Raw genomic sequence first — 19,163 nt, 5'->3', positions numbered from 1 at the left:
ATACATGGGTCAAATCTGAACCAGAACAGCCACAGTGTACGCACACTTACATGTACATTCCCTTTTTCAAATCTTTTCAGATTTTTGTATTTTGAATGTAAGGAAAAGTCATCAAATTTCAAGGTGGGGAAAAAACAAAACATCACAGGGTATTTTTATTGCTGTCAAATGTTAAAACAGGTATAATTTGAACTAAAAGTAATGTCAAACATCCACAGGCATTCATCCAGTTGTGCTTTTACAAACTTCACTGCAAATTACACGCGTAAACAGAACTCCCCTCCATCCCATGTGTGCGGGTGTGGGCCGACAAGCGGGCTGTTGACTGCGGTCACGCTCGCGCAACCACACAGCCGGCGTACGCACAATACAAGGTGGCATGACGGGGAAATGGGATTTAAATAAAGAAAAACAGAGCCACCACAAAGATGGCCACAGGAGAGGTGTTTACGAGCGTTGTTATCCTGGACGTTGAGGGAATCTGTGACTGACAGGCTTAGCTGAGCGCCGCTGTCTTTCAGCTTGCGTGGAAGCCAGACCACAGACCTGGAGCTATCATCACCCCGACCCAGCCATCAAAAATGCTGCATGGAGGCTTTTTAGAGGCCGTAAGAGGAGGAAAACCAGCTTGTTGAATACATTACAACATTATGAATGTGAGAAAAGGGTTGCAGGAAATCCCAACATGAGCATCACATAAACTTGAGTGGCTTTTCAGGCACAATAGAAACAGCACGAGAAGACATGCCAGCATTTCACGTTGCACTCGATACGGAATTACTGTATCTTGACGTTCTCGGTCTGCTATTAAAGAAACACAATGTAGTTTGTTTTAGGGAGCTTCACGTGCAAACCATATTGATGGAGGAAAAACAAGGGGGGAGAAAATATGAGTAATGGCTGGAAGAGAGAATAGCATGGCAGATTATTAATTCTGGGTGGTCCACTTTGAGCCAGATTGAGTTGTGATGCGAAAGCAGAACCAAATGACTTTCAACTTCCTGTGATTTTGGCGAACCTCTAAAAGGTTGAACACAACCTGTTCCGGGATGCTGGTCAATTATTACAAAATTCCCCATAGGAAATACTGGAAGTCATTAATTTTAATAGATAAAAGCTTGCCATCATAAAGCCTTTTTTCATTGTACTGACTATTTTAAATCAGGGATTCCAAACCTACAGTGCCCTTATCCAAGTTTACTTAATTGGTAGGGAATATGTTTGCTTCATATAATGCATCTTTTGTTAATCTATCTATGCCAGCGATGTATAGTGACAAGTAGGACAATGACATGCTCTTCCATTAGCTGTTACAATGTACACTTAACTAGTGTATCTACATCTTGCCATTCAGACAAGAAAATAATAATGGGTTCAACTTGAATTTCAACTTAGATAACATTTGAGCATTGTCACCTGTCAAAAAGAGTGCAGAGGCAACCAGCGGCTGAAGCCACGAAGGCATGGAGCACTGTTTCAAAGTGCTGCTGTGTAAGAAAAGGCTTCACATTTTGTCAGCTGTCTCAGGCGAAAGAAAATTAGGCTTAACTATTTACTAACTTGGCTAATTTTCTAACGAAAATAAATGTTGTTCTTTACAGATAATGTGAAAATAAGTGGGGAAAAAATGTCCTTAAGCCATGGCGTATGTAAACACGATCCCTAATCAATTTATTTAAATGTTCAACAGCATCAGAATATGAGCCGTCAAACTACATGGCAAGTATTATTACAAATACACAACAAATTGATGGATAACTCGTTTTGAAATCAGAAGCTAATGAAAACAGTTCAACTATTGTATATTTTAAAAGGGGGTCTGGTAACAAAAAATGCTTGCAATTTTCAAATGATGGTGTTTTCGCAAGTTTGACACCAAACTGGGGAGGTGAAGCAAGGGAACCTCGGCAAAATATTGGCCGCTTGGAAGTGCGTACCGCAAGTCAAATGTTTCCAACATGTCGATAAATCCCTGCTTTTGCAACGTAAAAATGGGCAAAAGTAGCCAAAGATAGGTATGCCAAGGTTGTGGCATCATGTTCAAAAAGACGGCTGCCAAAGGTGAATCAACAAAATATTGGGCAAAAGCTGTGAAGACTATGTTGTTGTTTTTCAATAAATTACAATCTCTTCAAATTTTTTACAAATCTAATCAAAATCAAATTACAATCAAAATGTAAAATGTAAAAATACTTATTTAATTTTGTGTGAGAATTTTGAGGGGAAGAAAACTGAATCCATTTTGTAATAATGTCATAAAATAACAAAATGTGGGAAAAGCTGTGAAAAGGTTCTGTGGAAGCACAGTAGTTTTTCTTAGAAACCCTGCTGATTTGTCTACTTGAACAGAATAACAGACCGCGAGCCAACCGGCGGCATGAGCACGGCTCCTCCCACCAGTTGGCCCACCGGATCGGGCGAGACGGTGCTCAGTAGCCTGCCTGGCGTCGGCGAGGAGGAGGAGCTTCCCCACATCCTGCAGCCGGACAGCCTGAGTCAGCTGGAGGAGTTCGGAAGGCACAAGCGTCCTCGAAAAGCTCACCGCGGCCACGGGAGGCCCCGCCTCTTCAGTGACCTCTGGGTTCGCTTCGGAGACGGGTGAGAATTGTACTACCGTCGTCGGTGATTCCCAACCGGTGTGCCGTGAAATCAGGCAATCATCAGGTGGGCCCTGGGATTGTATCCAGTTTCACTTAATTGGTCTGAAAATTATTCTTTATTTTCTACAAATAAGATAGCTTTGTTCATCTATGCCGGTGACATATAGTGACTGACAGACCAATAAAATGTTCTTCCACTAGATGGCAGAAGGTACTATTAACCTGTGTATCCCCCGGCTGCCATTCACACAACAGAATAAAGTATTAGTCGAACTAAACAGGCCCAAATTTCACAGAGTAAATTTGTGAGTATACAGAGAAGAGGTCAGCATTCATTTAGTATGTGTACTTTTTGGTGCCATCGTTGCTTGGTGGTGTGCTGTGAGAGTTTTATCATATAAAATATGTGCTTTGGCTCAATAAAGGTTGTGAAACTGCCAACTACGTGTAACAATAACTTGTAATTCATTAACATTGTAACATTCTTACTGTAATATTACTACAGCGTGAAAGGAATAATTGATTATTAGATGCATTGCGATTAAAACAATTCAATCATCCATCCTTTTTCTATAGCGCTTGACCTCATAAGGTTTGCGAGTAAGCTGGAGACTATCCCAGCTGACTTTTGGACTTGAATATGTATTCATTGTGCTAGCAAGAGGAGCTAAGAGGATGAGCTGTTTGTGACTTTTGAGTGTATGCTGTATTTTTTTTTTTTTTTTTTTTTTTTGTGGTAAGATAAACACTTCCTAGCCTACAACATTAAAACTATAAAACAAAATGAAAGGAAATCTAATTAAAACACATGACAAGTAATAAAATAAACATAGTGAAACAGTAGTACTGTGCTTTACTGTAAGGTGTTTAAGAGTATAGAAAGTGTTTATAAGAGTATAAGTGGAGAATTTGCACATAGTAGAGGTTAACAGGATTGTGGGAAAAAGTGTGGTGGGTTCATATAGCTGCTTGTTCGCTACTTTGTGGATTTCACCTATTTCCGGGGTGGTCTGGAACCTAACCCAGGCGATCAACAACAGTCTACTGTACAAGTAAAAGCTTGGTCTCAGAATGAATGAAACTCCCAAATCAAGGTATCACTGCGCTTCATTGACACCAATTACTACTGTCCTATTAGCCAGGGCTTTGGGGCCATCTTTTGTTTGAATTTATGGGTGCTACAAAAACAGCACAAAAATAGCTGGGGATAGGCTCCGCTAAAGAAAAAAAAAGAAAAAAATTCAACGAGGTGAATTTGTGAATAGCGGACCATATATAGGTGAGGGTTCATTATGCAGGAAAAGTAAACCGAATAAGCCTTTTGTGCTCCTCGTCCTGCAGCACCGCCTCGCCACCTAACGTGAGGATCATCAACGGTTACGTGACAGTGGAGTCCCCGCTCACCCACCCGGAGGACCACGCCATGGACAAACACCTGAGTCCGGACTCTTTCACACCACCCGGCCCCACCTCAGCGCAGCCACCTTCGTCAGCCCACGGTGCGCTATCGCTGACGTGCACTTTAGCCTGGCTGCTGTTGTACGTGCTGCTCACCTCCTGACCGCCACAGGGAACACTACCAGCAAAACAAAGATTCAAACCACCAACAATGCAGGAATGTTGTGAGCGACGCTGCCGAGCCCTTCAAAAAGCTGCCAATGCCTTCACACGTGAGTCAGCCATGATGCTCACCATGAGTGGACTACAATGGTCCAAAGGCCTCTACACCACAGGGAAGAAACTAAATGGAGAACTGGAACTATTTAGAGCTGGTGCGGTCGCATGTTGTGACCATTAAATCAGTGGTTCTCAAAGTGGGGTCCGTGAGCCATAATTTGGTGGGCCGCCAAAGGATTTTCAATAACTTTTGTCTGATCGTTTAAAGACGTGTGTATGGGGGACCGCCGCGCCAATAAAACAAACATAATAGGACAGTTACTCCTCTCTACTTTAGCTTTGGATTTTGGATGGAATTCAATTAGGATTGTGACATATAAATCCGACACCCCTTTATGAATAGTCAAACAAAGGGCGTATTTTTGAGAATGCAGTGGTGCCTTGAAGTAAAATGGACCCGACATCTGAGTTTTTCAAGATAAGAGTTCAGGTGACTTTTGTTGCTTTGACTTGCGAGCAAAAACTTGAGATACGTGCGCTGTAGGGTGGCAGTGACCTCAATTCACTTCACAAGAAGCAGCAGTTTGGCACATTGTGAACAATTCTTTCCAGAAGAGGCTTCAAGCGGTTTATCGTCGCTCCTTGTTGAAGTTTCTTGTCAAACTAAACAGAAAACTGAGAATTACACATTGTTTATTTAAAACTACCACATAACTTCGCCTTAATGCTAACACATAACGGTAAACACCATAAACTGGCTAACAAATGGCATCAGTGTTGTGGTGTTATAACCCTTGAAGCGACGGATATTTGAAGACAAATGGTGGAGAAACGCATGTAGACAGGTTGGACCACGAATAGCGAAAATCTGTGATGCCCATTATAATTGCATTGAAAAAAAAACCCAAAACCCAAAACAGTTCTTGAATTAGTGGTAATAAATCGCCAATAAGCATTTTTAGGTTTGTTCCCCTCCCCCACAAAAATGAAATTGTTCGACCTCCCTCCAAAAATAAAAAAAAATTAAAATTAAAAAAAATAAAAACCTAAAAAATGAAGAAAAAATATGTTATCTGTTTATTTTTATTATTTGAAAAACAATCCACAAGTAGGTTCGGAAAAACGAGTATGCGAGCATGGTCACTGAACGAATTCAACTCGTATCTCAAGGCACCACTGTATCGTCCTATCAGAGAATAAAGGCGGCTTTTCTAGAATAAAATATTTTAAATCACGAAAAAACAGCAGGATTTTTCAAATTAGCATTACAAGTTTCGTACCTTCTAAAATTTATTTTGACTTTGTATCACATTAACACTATCTTGGAAAAAAACAACTGCATTCTCATAAGATTACAAACTTTATCCTGAAAATCATGAATTTGTTATCGCAATGTTGCAAATTTTACTCAAAAATAGGCAACTTTTTAATTCATATGGCATTTAGAAGTACAATGTGGTAGTTATGTCTAGTTGGTGGTAAGAATTATCAGGTGATCCTTGGGGGGGGGGGGGGGGGGGGAATCTCTCTTAAAAAAGGGAACCAAAAAGTTTGAAAACCCCTGCATTAAATAATACTAAATAGACATGTTTGATTAACATTGATATTGAGAATACAACCTAATAACGACTATAACTCTGTGAGATAACACAGTCAAACAGTGCTGTGGTGGGGAGCACTTGGACTTCTTTGTGTAAATTGTGCATTTTGTCCATATATAAATATTGTATATTTATTATTGCTGAAAGAAAGAGTATATTTTCTTGCTTTTTAAAATACATAAGAAAATAAAGAGTCTTCGAAAGCTAATCATGTGACCTGAGTTTTCTTTCTAAGGTTATTTGGAAGGCAGAGGACTTTGGTTGTGTACTTTGGATGTACAATTTCTGATATATTTGAACATATTTACACAATCGATTTGTAGCATTTATGCTGCCAAAGAGACTTTAAAAACCCCATTTTAGTTGAATAAAGACATGACATCCTAGAAACATTTTGAAACAATCTTTACCAAAAAAAAAAAAAAACTCAACCCGTCTTGCTATGATTAATAAATACGCCATATTCACTTTTTACAAAATCTTTTTTCACCCCACTGAATCTGCAGACTTTGACCCCACATTTATCTCAACTTCTCGGTTTCAATTTGGACTGCAGACTTTCCATTTTCCACCAGATGGCGCTACGTTTCCCCAATCAGGGCATGCAGCAAAATGTCCCACCTTTTATCATTTTCTGCACGTGCCCTGCCACTGAAATGATGACTCACAAGAGTTTTCCCTTAGCGGTCCACATTCTGCATTATAAACCAATTCAATCATAAAGGGTAGTAATTCATATTTGATGTAATTTCTTTTTTTTTAGGCTTTAGGATTTGTCATTGAGGATAAATAAGGGAGGAAATGCAACGAACATTTTCAGGGTCAAACAAACGCACAAATCTGATTAGTGGTCATTAAAAAAAGGAAAAAAAAGAAAAAGCAAAGGTGTGAATACTTGACTTTTTTTCTTTTTTCTTTTTTCCTGTTATGCATCTTAATAAGCACTTTATAGAACCGAATAACTGTGAAGCAGATTTAACACTTGTAAATAACCACATTTATTCGACAATGTCAATAAAACTGAGCGTCTTCAACGTAAATTCAGCTTCAATATAGGAACAGACTGCCATCTGCTGGCTACAATGAGACACGAAAGAAATCAACTGAACAGTTGCCGTTTGGATTGCAAACAAACGAATAAACACTTCAAATTGCTGGCACCAACACATACAATTAAAAGTATTTCAAAAATATATATATGTAGTCAAAACTATTCACAACACAAATGTTCCATTCTTTTTGTCGATGTGAGCAGTCGCTTTCTCATCGAGCAGTGATATGGGCCAGAGGCTGTAATTTGTATTCTCAACACTGAGGGGCGCCAGTGTCACACGACAACTTCAGCTACTTTGCAACCAAAAAGAGCTGCCAATGTGCAAGTTACGGCGCCCATACAATGTTTCGACCTGAGGAGTAAGCGCAGTGGTTTATGAATACGTGCTCACGCACCACAAGATGCTATAGGCTCAGTTACCGCCGGAGTTGTTGCTTTTTAAATGTTATAATAATAATAATTATTATAGATAGATAGATAGATAGATAGATAGATAGATAGATAGATAGATAGATAGATAGATAGATAGATAGATAGATAGATAGATACACACACACAGTCCCCTCCAAAAGTATTGGAACATAAGTATTTATTTCATGGTATTTACATCTAGATGTGTTAAACAACTCAGAACAGAGCACGTTTTGTTTGAAGCCACGCACTTTTCAAGTAAGCAAACGTATTGGACCATGTGACTGATGGGTGTTTCTCGTTGCTCAGGTGTTGCCTTTTGGATTGATTGCTTAAACATTAGCTAGTGCTTGTTTTTGGTTTTGAGTTTCACCTGTGAAAACTGCATTTGCTGTTAAGCAAACATGAAGACCAGAGAGCTTTCTATGGGTGAAAAGCAAACCATTTTGAAGCTGAGGGAAGAGGGAAAATCCATCAGCGCTACTAGTCTTTCTGGATGTAACTCATGATGGAAGCAGCAGAATGAATTCTGAAGTCTACAATACCCTTTTGTCTGGAAATTTACAGAAAAATGCATCCAAACTTATTGCAACAAAATGCATCCAAACTTATTGCAACAGGGCAATGACCCAAAACAGACTGCCAACACAACAAAGGACTTCATCGGGGTGGGGGGGTCAATCATCAGACCTCAACCCAATAGAGCATGCATTTTAACATTTTCATTTAACCTCCTAGCCAGGTGAAGAGGAGACTGAAGGGAGAAACCCCCAGAAAGAGACAATAACTGAGAGGCTGCAGTAAAGGCCTGGAAAAGCATTTTGAATGAAGAATGCAACAGTCTGGCAAAGCTAATGGTTTGCATGCTTGATGCAGTTATTGCAAGTAAGGGTTATGCCACCAAATATGAAATGGTATTCACTTTAAGTTAATTTAATTTAACAATGTCTGTTCCAATACATTTGCTCACTTGAAAAGTGGGTGGATTCAAACAAAAGGTGCTCTGTCCTGAGTTGTTTAACACATCTCAATGTAAATACCATGAAATAAACGCTGGAATTCTTAACTTTTGTCTCATATTCATCTTTTGATCTGAAACCTAAATGTCTTCAGTATACAACAAAAACAAAGGACTTGACCTTGCCGTTCCAATACTTTTGGAGGGGACTGTATATATAATTTTTTAAATAAATAAATAGCAGGACCCATGTAAGGTTTATGACACCATTTCCCTAAATAAACAGCATTCATAACTACCAAAATAGTATAAAAGCTGATATTAAAATATTGTTACCCATACATTTTCAAATGCACTGTCTAATGCACAGGTATCAAATTGGTGGCCCGGGGGCCAGATCCGTCCCTCCACATCGTTTTAGTTGGCCCGTGAAAGCAAATCAAAATTGTGTTCTGGTATAATACCATTGAGATATTTGCAAGCATTTTTTTGTTGCCAATCCCCCTTTGAAAAGAAATGTAATCGTTGAAAAACATGTTTTTATAGGCTTCTGATTTCAAAACTGGTTATTCATCAATGTGTTGTGTATACTGTATGTAATAACAGTATATGAGGTAATCTTTCATTTATATGGGTTCACAGTCGTCATAACTACGATGTGGCCCGTGACAAAAATGAGTTTGACGCCCCTGGTTAAATGGGGAAAAAAAAAAAAATTTTTTAAAGCATTTGATTATGTTGTATTATATTATTGACCTGCAGTCCTGAAAAAAAAGTAATTTTTGTCTTCTTAAATTTGGCAGCAAAAAGGTGAATTCACTTTGAAACTGTCAAAAGAGGATGAAAATGAAAAAGTCCATATTACAACCCTTTGTAATGCTTGAAGCTCAGATGAAAAGGCGGTGGTAATCAAAAAAGTTCAATTAAAAAGGCAAGGGACTGGAACTGGTTCTTGCATCTAGGCAAGATAATTCAGTTCATATGAAAACTATTGAAACGGCATATTATTACAAAACAATTTATAATTATATAAACTATAAACTGTGGCTAATGTATACAGATACTGTATTATAGTTGCCTCCAGGAATTCAACAGGCTGACCTCACATGGTGCAAAGTAATAGATCTACTGCAGTTTACATTTGACTGAAAATACCCCTCGATATTAATTTTGATGGTGAGACTAAGCACTGAGGAAAAAATAAATAATTGAATTAATCTGCACCTTGATCGACGAGGAAGGACGAGAAAGGCAGAATTTTTTTTTCCGAACAAACAGCTTTTCCGCCCCTTAAGCCGAGACAGGCCAATATTTGCCTTCGCAACAATACCATTTTCCCTGGGCTTTGGAGGTGTTGTTTGAGCGGCTGGAGGCCTTGACAGGCTGCTCTCGAGCTTTGACCCTCACTCTGCTGGGGACGCGCCGCCTGCCGCATATAAATAAAAGATTACAGTGGAAAAATCAATTTCAGGGCAAACTCATTAGAAATGCCCCTCACCTTAAATGATTGTCATTTCCTTCCATTCAACCTGCTAGGCCCGCCCCGCACCCCCCAAACCCCGTCTTCTTCATCTGCCCTCCCTGCTGGTAATTACTTGCACAAGTCGTTTTTCGCCCTTTGATTTGCAGCGTTTCGCAAATGAAGGTTAAGTTTGTTTAACCGTGTTGGATTTGCCAGTCATGTTAAAGCATATAATGTGGCAGGCCCCTGGCTTCTCCTCACACCTCCTCCTCTGTTGCATCTGTGAAGGTGGAGGGGAGGGGGAGGGTGGGCATGCAGGGTCCAAGGTGAAGGCTTATTTGGAAGGAGCAGCACAGACATTGATTTCAACCCAAAGAGGACAAGGAAGTTGTTAAAAATCACCTCTGCTCAACGGATTCAATCTTTGCCCTGATTGGAGGATTATTCGTGCCTCTCGTCAAGGTCTTGCTCATCTAAATCACAGCGCATGTACAATGCAGTAAAACTTAAGCAAAAATAAATAAATAAATAAACAACAATTGATGTTCCCCCATTAAAATGTACCCTATATATATATATATATATATATATATATATATATATATATATATATATATATAAGTGGTGCCTTGAGATTTAATCAATGTTGCCATCTAATTCATTGTGTTGCTCCTTCAGGTGTGCCCGCCTCAGCCACTGGGTGGCAGTGTAATACTACAGTATGCCGATAATAAAGACGCATAGTACTTTTTCCTCTCCTACTACTGCAAGTGACTCCGTAAGATTCAGTAATATTTGTCATTTTTTAATAGAACATAAAAGATACATGCCTGTGAGTACTGTTGTATTATCTGTCTACATGTGTTGTATCACCATTTGTGTTCAAATATCCTTTGCTTCTATAGCAGCGACTAATGATGCTAACATTAGCATGTCAGTGGTGTTTTGCCTTTTTAGTTAGCATTAAGCTAAGTGGACTTTCCTAAGGCAAAGCTGTGGTTGTTTGAAATTTACACTTTGTATGGGGGGGTCGCACATCCGCCATTCTGGTTAGGACTCTGTCACTGTGTATATCAAATAAATTTAACATATTGAAATTAATTGAAATGCCTTACGGCATCCCGCTCCCCCCCAAAAAACAGCACAATTTTGTTTTGTTTTAATAAAGAAAACTAACATATTATTGTATAAAAACCTAAGAGAATGTAAAATAAACAGGATTTGTTTTTTAAAAGTGTACTTACTGTAGCATCCGTGAGTCGGATGAGGGGTGACCGAGCGAGTGACGTCAAGAGCTGGAGTCGTGTTGGCTGGTTACTTCAGTGTGAGGGACTGAGTGTGAGCTGTAGCCTACAGCAGCTACAGTATTTGTGAGTGTTCTCATTTTGTATTTTTGTGTCTGACTATTTGTCCTGTTTGAATAAATGGCTGAAATTGCATTGGCGACGGTGGCTGTCCTTGTCCACATGCATTACCTTACTGTAAATTGCTCCAGGTTTTTTTGCACTTCACCTGAAGCTGACTCGTGCCTCAAATTTTGTCTCGCCACTCAAAGCAAAAAAAAAAAAAAAAAAAAAAACTTGAACAAGCGATATAGCCGTAACTTGAAAAACTCATAAGTTGGGTCACTCGTAAGTCAAGGTACCACTGTATTAATAATTGAAACCCTAAATATACAACAAACTATGATCCCAAAAGAGTTTACTATAATTTCAAATTCATCTTACGGCACCTTAAAAAAATGGCTCACAGATGGTTTGACTTAAGACAGAACGCACAGGAAGTGTGCATGTGCGTGAACATGCACATGGGGTGAAGACTCTCCACTAACAACCCAGGCTAAATTTATCTCCTCCCTGACAAACATGTTAGTCATTCAGTTGAGATGTGTCACTTCGACATCCATCCTTGACACCAATTACTACTTTCTTATGGCTTTAGAGCCATTTTGCAGCATCTTAGAGCATTATATAAAGGGCACAAGTGGAGTTTTTCAGCAAATAGCGAGGGACAGAAAAAAACAACTGAATTTGTGAATAGCGAACCACAAATAGGCGGGGGATATTGTACATACAATATAATTACCTAAACACAATGATATTCTTTCCAGCAAAAAAGGGACGGGTGCACAATAGAGAAAGGTCACATGAGCGTGGCCGTGTTTTCTCAATTCGCAAGGTTGATCGATTCCCCCCCCCCCCCCACCCAAAAAAGTCCCAAGTCAAGGTGAACCTCTATCGATCCAAACGATGCCATTAAGAGCCTTTCAAACGTGTCGCACTCCAACTGTTGAGCTGCGCTGATCTCAGGAATAACACAACGGAGCCAAACAAGAGACGGTCTCCGTTTGCAACTGCACAATGTTCTCCTCCCTTTCTTCTTCTTGTTTATGACGTGTTGCTTTTTAACGAGCGATGTAATTACGAGGTAGAGTAAGGCGCCACGTATTACCCCACGTTTCCCCGAAAGAGCTTTCGGCTCTCCGCTTCAAGCCGAGCTTGGCCGTAAAAGGCTTTGGGACAACAAAAGTGCGTTAGCAGACGAAGCAGATAGAGCCGCTCTCTGTCTCTCTTTAGATAATCCTGCTGATAGCGAGCGCAAGGCCACACTGTTTGGAGAGTGCTTCCAACTCAAAGCTTGGGTTTGTTTGTGCTGGATGAGACATTATTCCACTCCATTGTCCTGACACCCTTGAAGATGTGCAGCTCGGAGAAATTGAGTTGAGCCCGGTGGCCTTGGGGAGTCTTAACCGTGGTTCAGGTGCATGCGTCAAAAGGCATAGAAATGCACTTGCAAAGAACTGGGTTGCCTCAACGTTTTCAGCTCATGAGCCAAATTGGAAAAACCAGCGGTACTGTCATTACGTACAGCAAAAACAGACAATTTATTACAACAAACACAAACCAAAAATCCATCTGGCAAGAATGGCAGTTTCTACACCAGCTCCCATTCAGCTAGAGAATAGACTTTAAAGTTCTGCTACTGGTCTATAAATCACTAAATGGTTTAAGTCTTGAATGCGTGAAAGAAATGCTAATGGAATATCAACCCAGTAGAGCTCTGAAATCTGCAGACTCAGGTCAGATAGGTGAGCACAAAGTCCAAAGCGAACATGGCGAAGCAGCATTTAGCGGTTATGCTGCACACATGTAGGATAAGTTTCCCACAGAAATGAAGTAAGTGAATGTTTTTAAGCGCAGGTTAAAAACTATTGGGTTTTTTGTTGTTGTTTGTTTTGTTTTTTTAATTCTTATAATGTGTACCTGCTGGACACGATTTTTACTCGGACTTTCCCAATAAAAAGTGACCCAGATCCCAATCCCATTGTTGGAAAAGCCAAGCAGGGAGGTTATAGTTAATTATCGAAATTAAGGATGTCCAGATCACATTTTTTTGCACCCGAGTCGGAGTCCAAATCACTTGAGTTTGATCAATCCGCCGATACCAAGTCCAGATCGCATACCTCGGCAATGCATTACGTGAAAAAATGAAAGCCACCCAAATTGCCTCAACTGTGTTAAAATTATTTCATTCAAATAAAGATATCCCAACATGATACTTTTCTTGGCACGGCTATACTGTAAGTCTATTGTAGCAGTGGTTAAAACCAAGTAAACAAAATATTTTTATAGCATAGTAGTGGCACAGCAGAATATAATGCAAAAAAATTACATTTAAATATCCCATCTTTAAATAAAATTAAAATCTAAAACAAATTTCGGAAATTTTCCACAAAAACCTTCACGCCACCACAGGAATGTTACATTGTGTAATATAAAACTCATCTATTGTTGTTCCATTTGGCAGTGCCTATTTACCTCAGCATTATTCCGTCATTTTAAGGCCTATAAAAATTAGGAAAATAAAAAAGTCCAATCTTTTTTTTTTTTTGAAAATTACATAAACGGGCCCCGATTTCTGATCAGATTATAGGGACAGAATAACTTTAATCTTCTTTTTATGTAACTGTGAAAAGGACAATGGGTATGGTTGGTAATTGAGCCTTTGCTCAAGAATTTTAGTAGGATTTCGTATAAAAAGCAGTGTACTGTAACTGGTAATTACAATTCTCCGGATGTTTTTAGTGTAATGTATCTTTGAAAATATAATCCTTGTCATCTTTTAAATTATGACAACATAATTACAGTATATTACAGAGCCCCAGACACGACATAGGGAAGCAAAATTTAATTGTGGCAACATAGCTATAACATGCACAGAAAATGCTAATTTGGGGGTTTAATATCATCATTCCACTGTCGTGGTCTGTGCATTTGTGTTGGAAAAATAGTCTTGAACAAAACACAGGTGTACTTTGATTTACGAGTGCAGAACTAAGTTCGAGTTACTTACTCTCTAATTTCTTTTCTTTGTGTTGCCAGTCAAAACGAGTTACAAGTGAGCTGCTCCAATGAAGTGTAAGTACTGTAATGCCTTGCATGTGAGAAAGGAGAGGTTGCCAATACACTTTCAGTCACAGACACATTTTCAGTCATTAATTGAATGGGATCAAAAGCCAAACACACAAATGCAAAATGAGAACACTGGCAACAAGCACTGCAGTTGGCCAAAACCTCCGCCCAGATGTTGAGATCCTAACACCACTCACTAGGTCACACCCCTTAAAGGCACACATTCAACACCCGCATACTACAGTACGTATAGTAATTGCACTTCATAAAACCAATGTACTTTTAAAAAATTGTTTTTATTATGTTGTCAGTTTTTATTCAATACAGTGCTATTTTAATTTTTTTAAACGACAAAATACTGTGGTGTTTTTTGTTTTTGGGGGGGGGGGGGTCTGGAACAGATCAATTGCATTTGAATTCATTTCAACAAAGACAATGCATTTAATAAGTGTGTAACTTGAGTAAGGAGCTATGTACAAACTTGAAGTAAACGAGATACGACTGTATTGGAAAATTTATTACTAACACTTCATGAAAAATATATTTGATCTGTGTGCTGTTATCAACAAGGTCCAAAGCATTGGCCCCATCCGAAAAAACCCTTGGCCCCAGTTTGGCCACCCCACTAAAATCGGTTTAGAACCGCTACTGATCCAGTCTCCTTGTACAAAACCTAAACTCAGCACTAACACTCCTTTTCACACTTGTTTTAATTGATATGATAAAAAAAATTACATTTTGTACAAATGACATCAATGTAAAAATATATGTGAATGTGACGCGTGTATGCATGCAATATAATGTTTTCTATGATGAAAACAGAAGGGATAGTTGATGCACACATTGCATTACATGTTCGCTTTAGTGTTGCTGCACACCGCAAACTAAAGTAATTGTGCTTTTGCCAAGAAGTGCAAAGAAGCTACAAAGGAATCGGGACTAGTGCGTTCGAGTACATATTGCCACGCACACGAATGCTAGCGTGCGCATTAAAGGCGGGTGCTGAGAGTGTTGTGTTTCACAGTTTTTTGCCATGATATACTGCTTTATTATTCCGGACAAGGGGCACTTCACATGTGGAATGGCTTCTCTTTGATATCGACAGCAGCTTGAGGGAGAGAGTGCACTCAAACACAGGCACAGGCGAATTTATTCTGCGGTGGGGGGGGGGGAACAGATAGTTGTGTACTTCCCTGGCAGCGGTTAGTGCCCATAGGCGACAAGCAGAGCGCTTTGATGCCACGGCGGTGACACTCCACGCGCTAATGAAATATGGTAATTACAGCCACATGAAAGCCCTCCTGGACGCAACTGGACAAAAAGGTATTAAAAAAAACAACAACAACAACAACAACAAATATGACTTACCCACTGTGATTATTAGTCATTTTTATACACACATTCTATGCAGGTCATATGATACAAAGCAGTGGGCCATCGGTTGACCCAGGAACACGTTCGTGGGGGTGCAAAGGTCCACTGATTAGGAACCTCATTGTTCCATTTCAATAGAAAACCTGGTCTCAGTGGGAGAATGATTTGAAAAGACATCTCTGTCCCTCTAAGTTCGGGCAAAAGATGTCATTTAAGATTAACATAATGTAGACTGCCTGCATTTGGATCAAAATAGTAGATTCAAGACGAGACAAATTACGTTTATGGGTCTGCAGTTTATTGCAGGAACCTATAAAGTGAGTATAAGTGATTAGGGACGATGGTACATGTGCTTGCAGCCATTTTAAAGTTTAAAAAAAAGGCTGCTATTTGTGTTTTGTGATAAGAAGATGAGGAATCCAATCCTGAAATCAGATCGCACGGTTCTCGCGACACAATTGCGTAATAGCAATATTAAGTCAACAAAACCTAGAATCAAACATCCTCAAATCGGAATACGGCCTCTTTCACGTGTGGATAAAATGAATCAGATTATCTGACAATGCGAGTGTCGCGTAAACACGCAGCTCGGATATACCTCGTAAATGCAAGCCTGACATCATAGAAATCTGTGATGTTCTGTATAGACACCCGCGTCTGCTCAAACAACACAAATAAACATAACTCGCTGAACTCCAGCAAAAGCATACACCATGAAATATAGTTGAAATATGGCGGCCAGTGGCCAGTAAAATCTGGCTATTCGCCGGAAAAAGTAATTGATGTCCCACTAAAATAGTTAATTGCGTATACTATAAATACACCACACAATAGGACCCCATAACATTTAAATATCATTTCAAACTCATCTTAAAACACTGCCATTAAAAATAAGGGACGTACATTATTTTATTTAGGAAAAAATAAAAATAACCGGTATGTGTATGTCTCTTTCGAAACCTGTAAAAACCAAATTTTTAAGCACGAATGAGAACTACGTCATTTGTTAGCTTGAGCTTTTTAATAGCCACTCATCAGAGGAAAAACATGCGCATATTTGAAAGACCCCATAAATTCCGCTAACAACCCGGACTAAACTTAACTCCTCCTCAACATACAACGATCTTAGAACAGTAGAAATGTATCCACAATCCAGTATCCTGTTTCCACAACACTCATTCCAAAATGCCCCCAAGTCAATGAAGATTAGTGCAAAAAATAAAAAAGTGTTAAACTGCACACATCTGTGGTAGAATGACATTTTGCTCCTTCGACTTGACACATAGCTGAACGTAATTAGCTGAAGTAACACAATGCACTTAATGTCAAGAGGGAGACCGAGGAGAGAGGGGGGTCGGGTGGGGGGGGGGGGGGGGCGGGGTATGGTGGCAATGTGTTTGACCATCAGTGTTTGCACTAGGCCAGACGGCAGAACACCCCCACCTGGCCCAGTCACACACGCACACACACACACTTTCACCTCACTGACCAGTCCTCCCAAGAGATGGGGCGCTGGAGGTCAGGGAGAAGGTGGAGGTCAAATGGGCCCTGATAAGTCCTACTAATAGGACAGTGTGTGTCCAGCTAACTGAGGCTAAAAGCTATGTGAACAAACACACAATGTTGTTCTCACACACACACACACACACTACTCATGAACGACGTATGCGTGCGTGTGCAGTCTTTAAGGTCAGAGCACAGGGTGAGAATGTTAAATGGCCTAGCTGGGGAGGAGTGTGGGTGGGACATCAAATATTTTCCAAGCCATCACGATGAGCAAATCTCCTGGCTGAGATGTGCTGGAGGAGATGTGCAATGAGCAAGATTGGCTTCACGGTGGTGAAAGGATGCACACCGAGCAACGCGACCCAACGCAATTTACCGATCCAGTTACGTTGCGCAGTCTGCGTAGTTCGGCAACTAGTTGTTATTAGTTGTGAACGTCTACTCAGCTGTTTATGGTTAATTAAAATGCCAGCTTATATCACATGATCTTGATCATGATCAACAAAGGTACAAAGGGTGTCATGATCCTGTGTTGTGATACTGTATTTTTCCAGGCTCTGGGCCTGCTGACATTCAGTATTTTTCCTTTGCCTGGCCTTGGTGGATGGGCAGAGCCTCCAGCCCATACCCGCTTGGCATCATGATAAGGTTAGCTTCTTAAGCACCGAATAGATGGGCGCTAGTTGCCGGAATATTGTCGCCCATTGCCATTAGCCTGTTCGAACGAGTGTTTTTGCTTCCACGTTTCGCCTCGCACTTGTTTTCCCCCGTATTTCCGGTTTTCCTTAGTGCTAGTACGATCTTTTTTTGTGTAGATTAGACTTTTATCTTGTTCTGTTCAATTCTCTGGAGTTATGTAGTCCAGGAACTGCTACCTTAGTTTGCTTTATTTCTCCTTTGCTTTTAACACAGTGTTGGCTCTGCTTTGGGGTTCAAAGTTCTGGACACACGATCGGGTCGGACGGTGATCCAGGCTGCCGAACCAAGCCGTACCAATACAACCCCAACCTCGCAAGTGACTATTCTCTTTTTTTTGGGTCGAACCTAATCATCTATTTGCTGAAAAAGCCACCTTTTGGCAGTTTTTGTGCGCTTTCTAAAATGCTCTAAGATTCCACATGATGCTGCTTAAGCCCTGTCTAGATTGGAAAGTAGTACAGTAACAGGTGTAAACGAAGTATATTGATATTGTCAGGGAGGAGCTCAGGTTAGCCGGGGTTGTTATTTGAAGTTCGAGAGTCTTCAGTGTATGTGTATGTACATGCGCGCTTCCATTTTTTTTCTTCTTTCCCAAGCTCAAGGTGGTCGTCAAGGCGACCTGTTTGGAGTGGCCAACACCAAGACGGCTGTGATCCTAGAAACATTCCTTCCAGGAGTGCATGAAGGCATAGCAGAGAAGGCAGGCAAAGGGGGTTAGACTTCGGGAGAATTACTTGGGAAAGCTTGGAGTTTGGATTTGAAATACATCTTTTGTGATACCAATCCTGGAACCTTTATGAGACACCTCATTTTTGTTTTTTTAAACGACTTAACTATACTTTATTTAAAATATAATATGTACCTGTGGCTAAAAAGCATAGTCTCATGGAGTCTTTCTGCTCCCAAAATGGATCATTCATTCATTCATTGAATGAGGCTATCATTGCCAGAAGCCTCTCAGATACAGTATCTCTCGATGCATTCTGGAGACATTTGTAAAGGATGCCATCATGAAACCTGGTGAAAGGATTCCCCTTTATCGGCATGAAAACATTTGTCCACAGTCTCACCTTCTCGCTCTTTCCTTTCTTTGTTTCAATCTGTTTTCCCCTTGACAATCACACCATGTTGTGTGCAGTTCAATAAAATAACTTCAAAACGTTGTTTCCCGATAAGAGATGGTATTTTTGTTGTCGAGTTTGTGTGAGGGTCGGTTGGTGACTAATCTCTTTGCGATTGTACCATCCAGTCTAGTGTGCGGCTGCCTTTTGAGTCACTCCCACAGACAGACAGACAGACAGACAGACAGACAGACAGACAGACAGACAGCTGTGCCGTGTGCGGGCGCCATCGCGCAGACAGACAGACAACTCGAACGTCTCGTTCCCATCCTGTGCAAGTGAACACTCCCAGTTCCTGTTATCGCTCTCCTTCAGGTGTATCCAGGTAACTCCAAGGCCAAGCTGCTC

General features: G+C 40.2%; 1 protein-coding gene across 1 annotated transcript in view; it reads left to right on the top strand.

Annotated features, from left to right (window-relative positions):
* trabd2b (TraB domain containing 2B) overlaps positions 1-5,719 on the top strand; it is a 74,117-nt gene extending 68,398 nt beyond the window's left edge. Inside the window, exons 6-7 of the mRNA XM_061780541.1 lie at positions 2,350-2,598; positions 3,942-5,719. Coding sequence (XP_061636525.1) covers positions 2,350-2,598; positions 3,942-4,161 — 469 coding nt within the window. The 3' untranslated portion in view covers positions 4,162-5,719. The remainder of the gene's footprint in view (positions 1-2,349; positions 2,599-3,941) is intronic.
* The last annotated feature ends 13,444 nt before the right edge of the window (positions 5,720-19,163 follow it).

The sequence above is a fragment of the Phyllopteryx taeniolatus genome, chromosome 7, assembly GCF_024500385.1.
Source record: "Phyllopteryx taeniolatus isolate TA_2022b chromosome 7, UOR_Ptae_1.2, whole genome shotgun sequence".
Classification (NCBI taxonomy): domain Eukaryota; kingdom Metazoa; phylum Chordata; class Actinopteri; order Syngnathiformes; family Syngnathidae; genus Phyllopteryx; species Phyllopteryx taeniolatus.
Note: the sequence above shows the minus strand (reverse complement) of the source record. Positions and strands in the feature narration are given on the sequence as shown.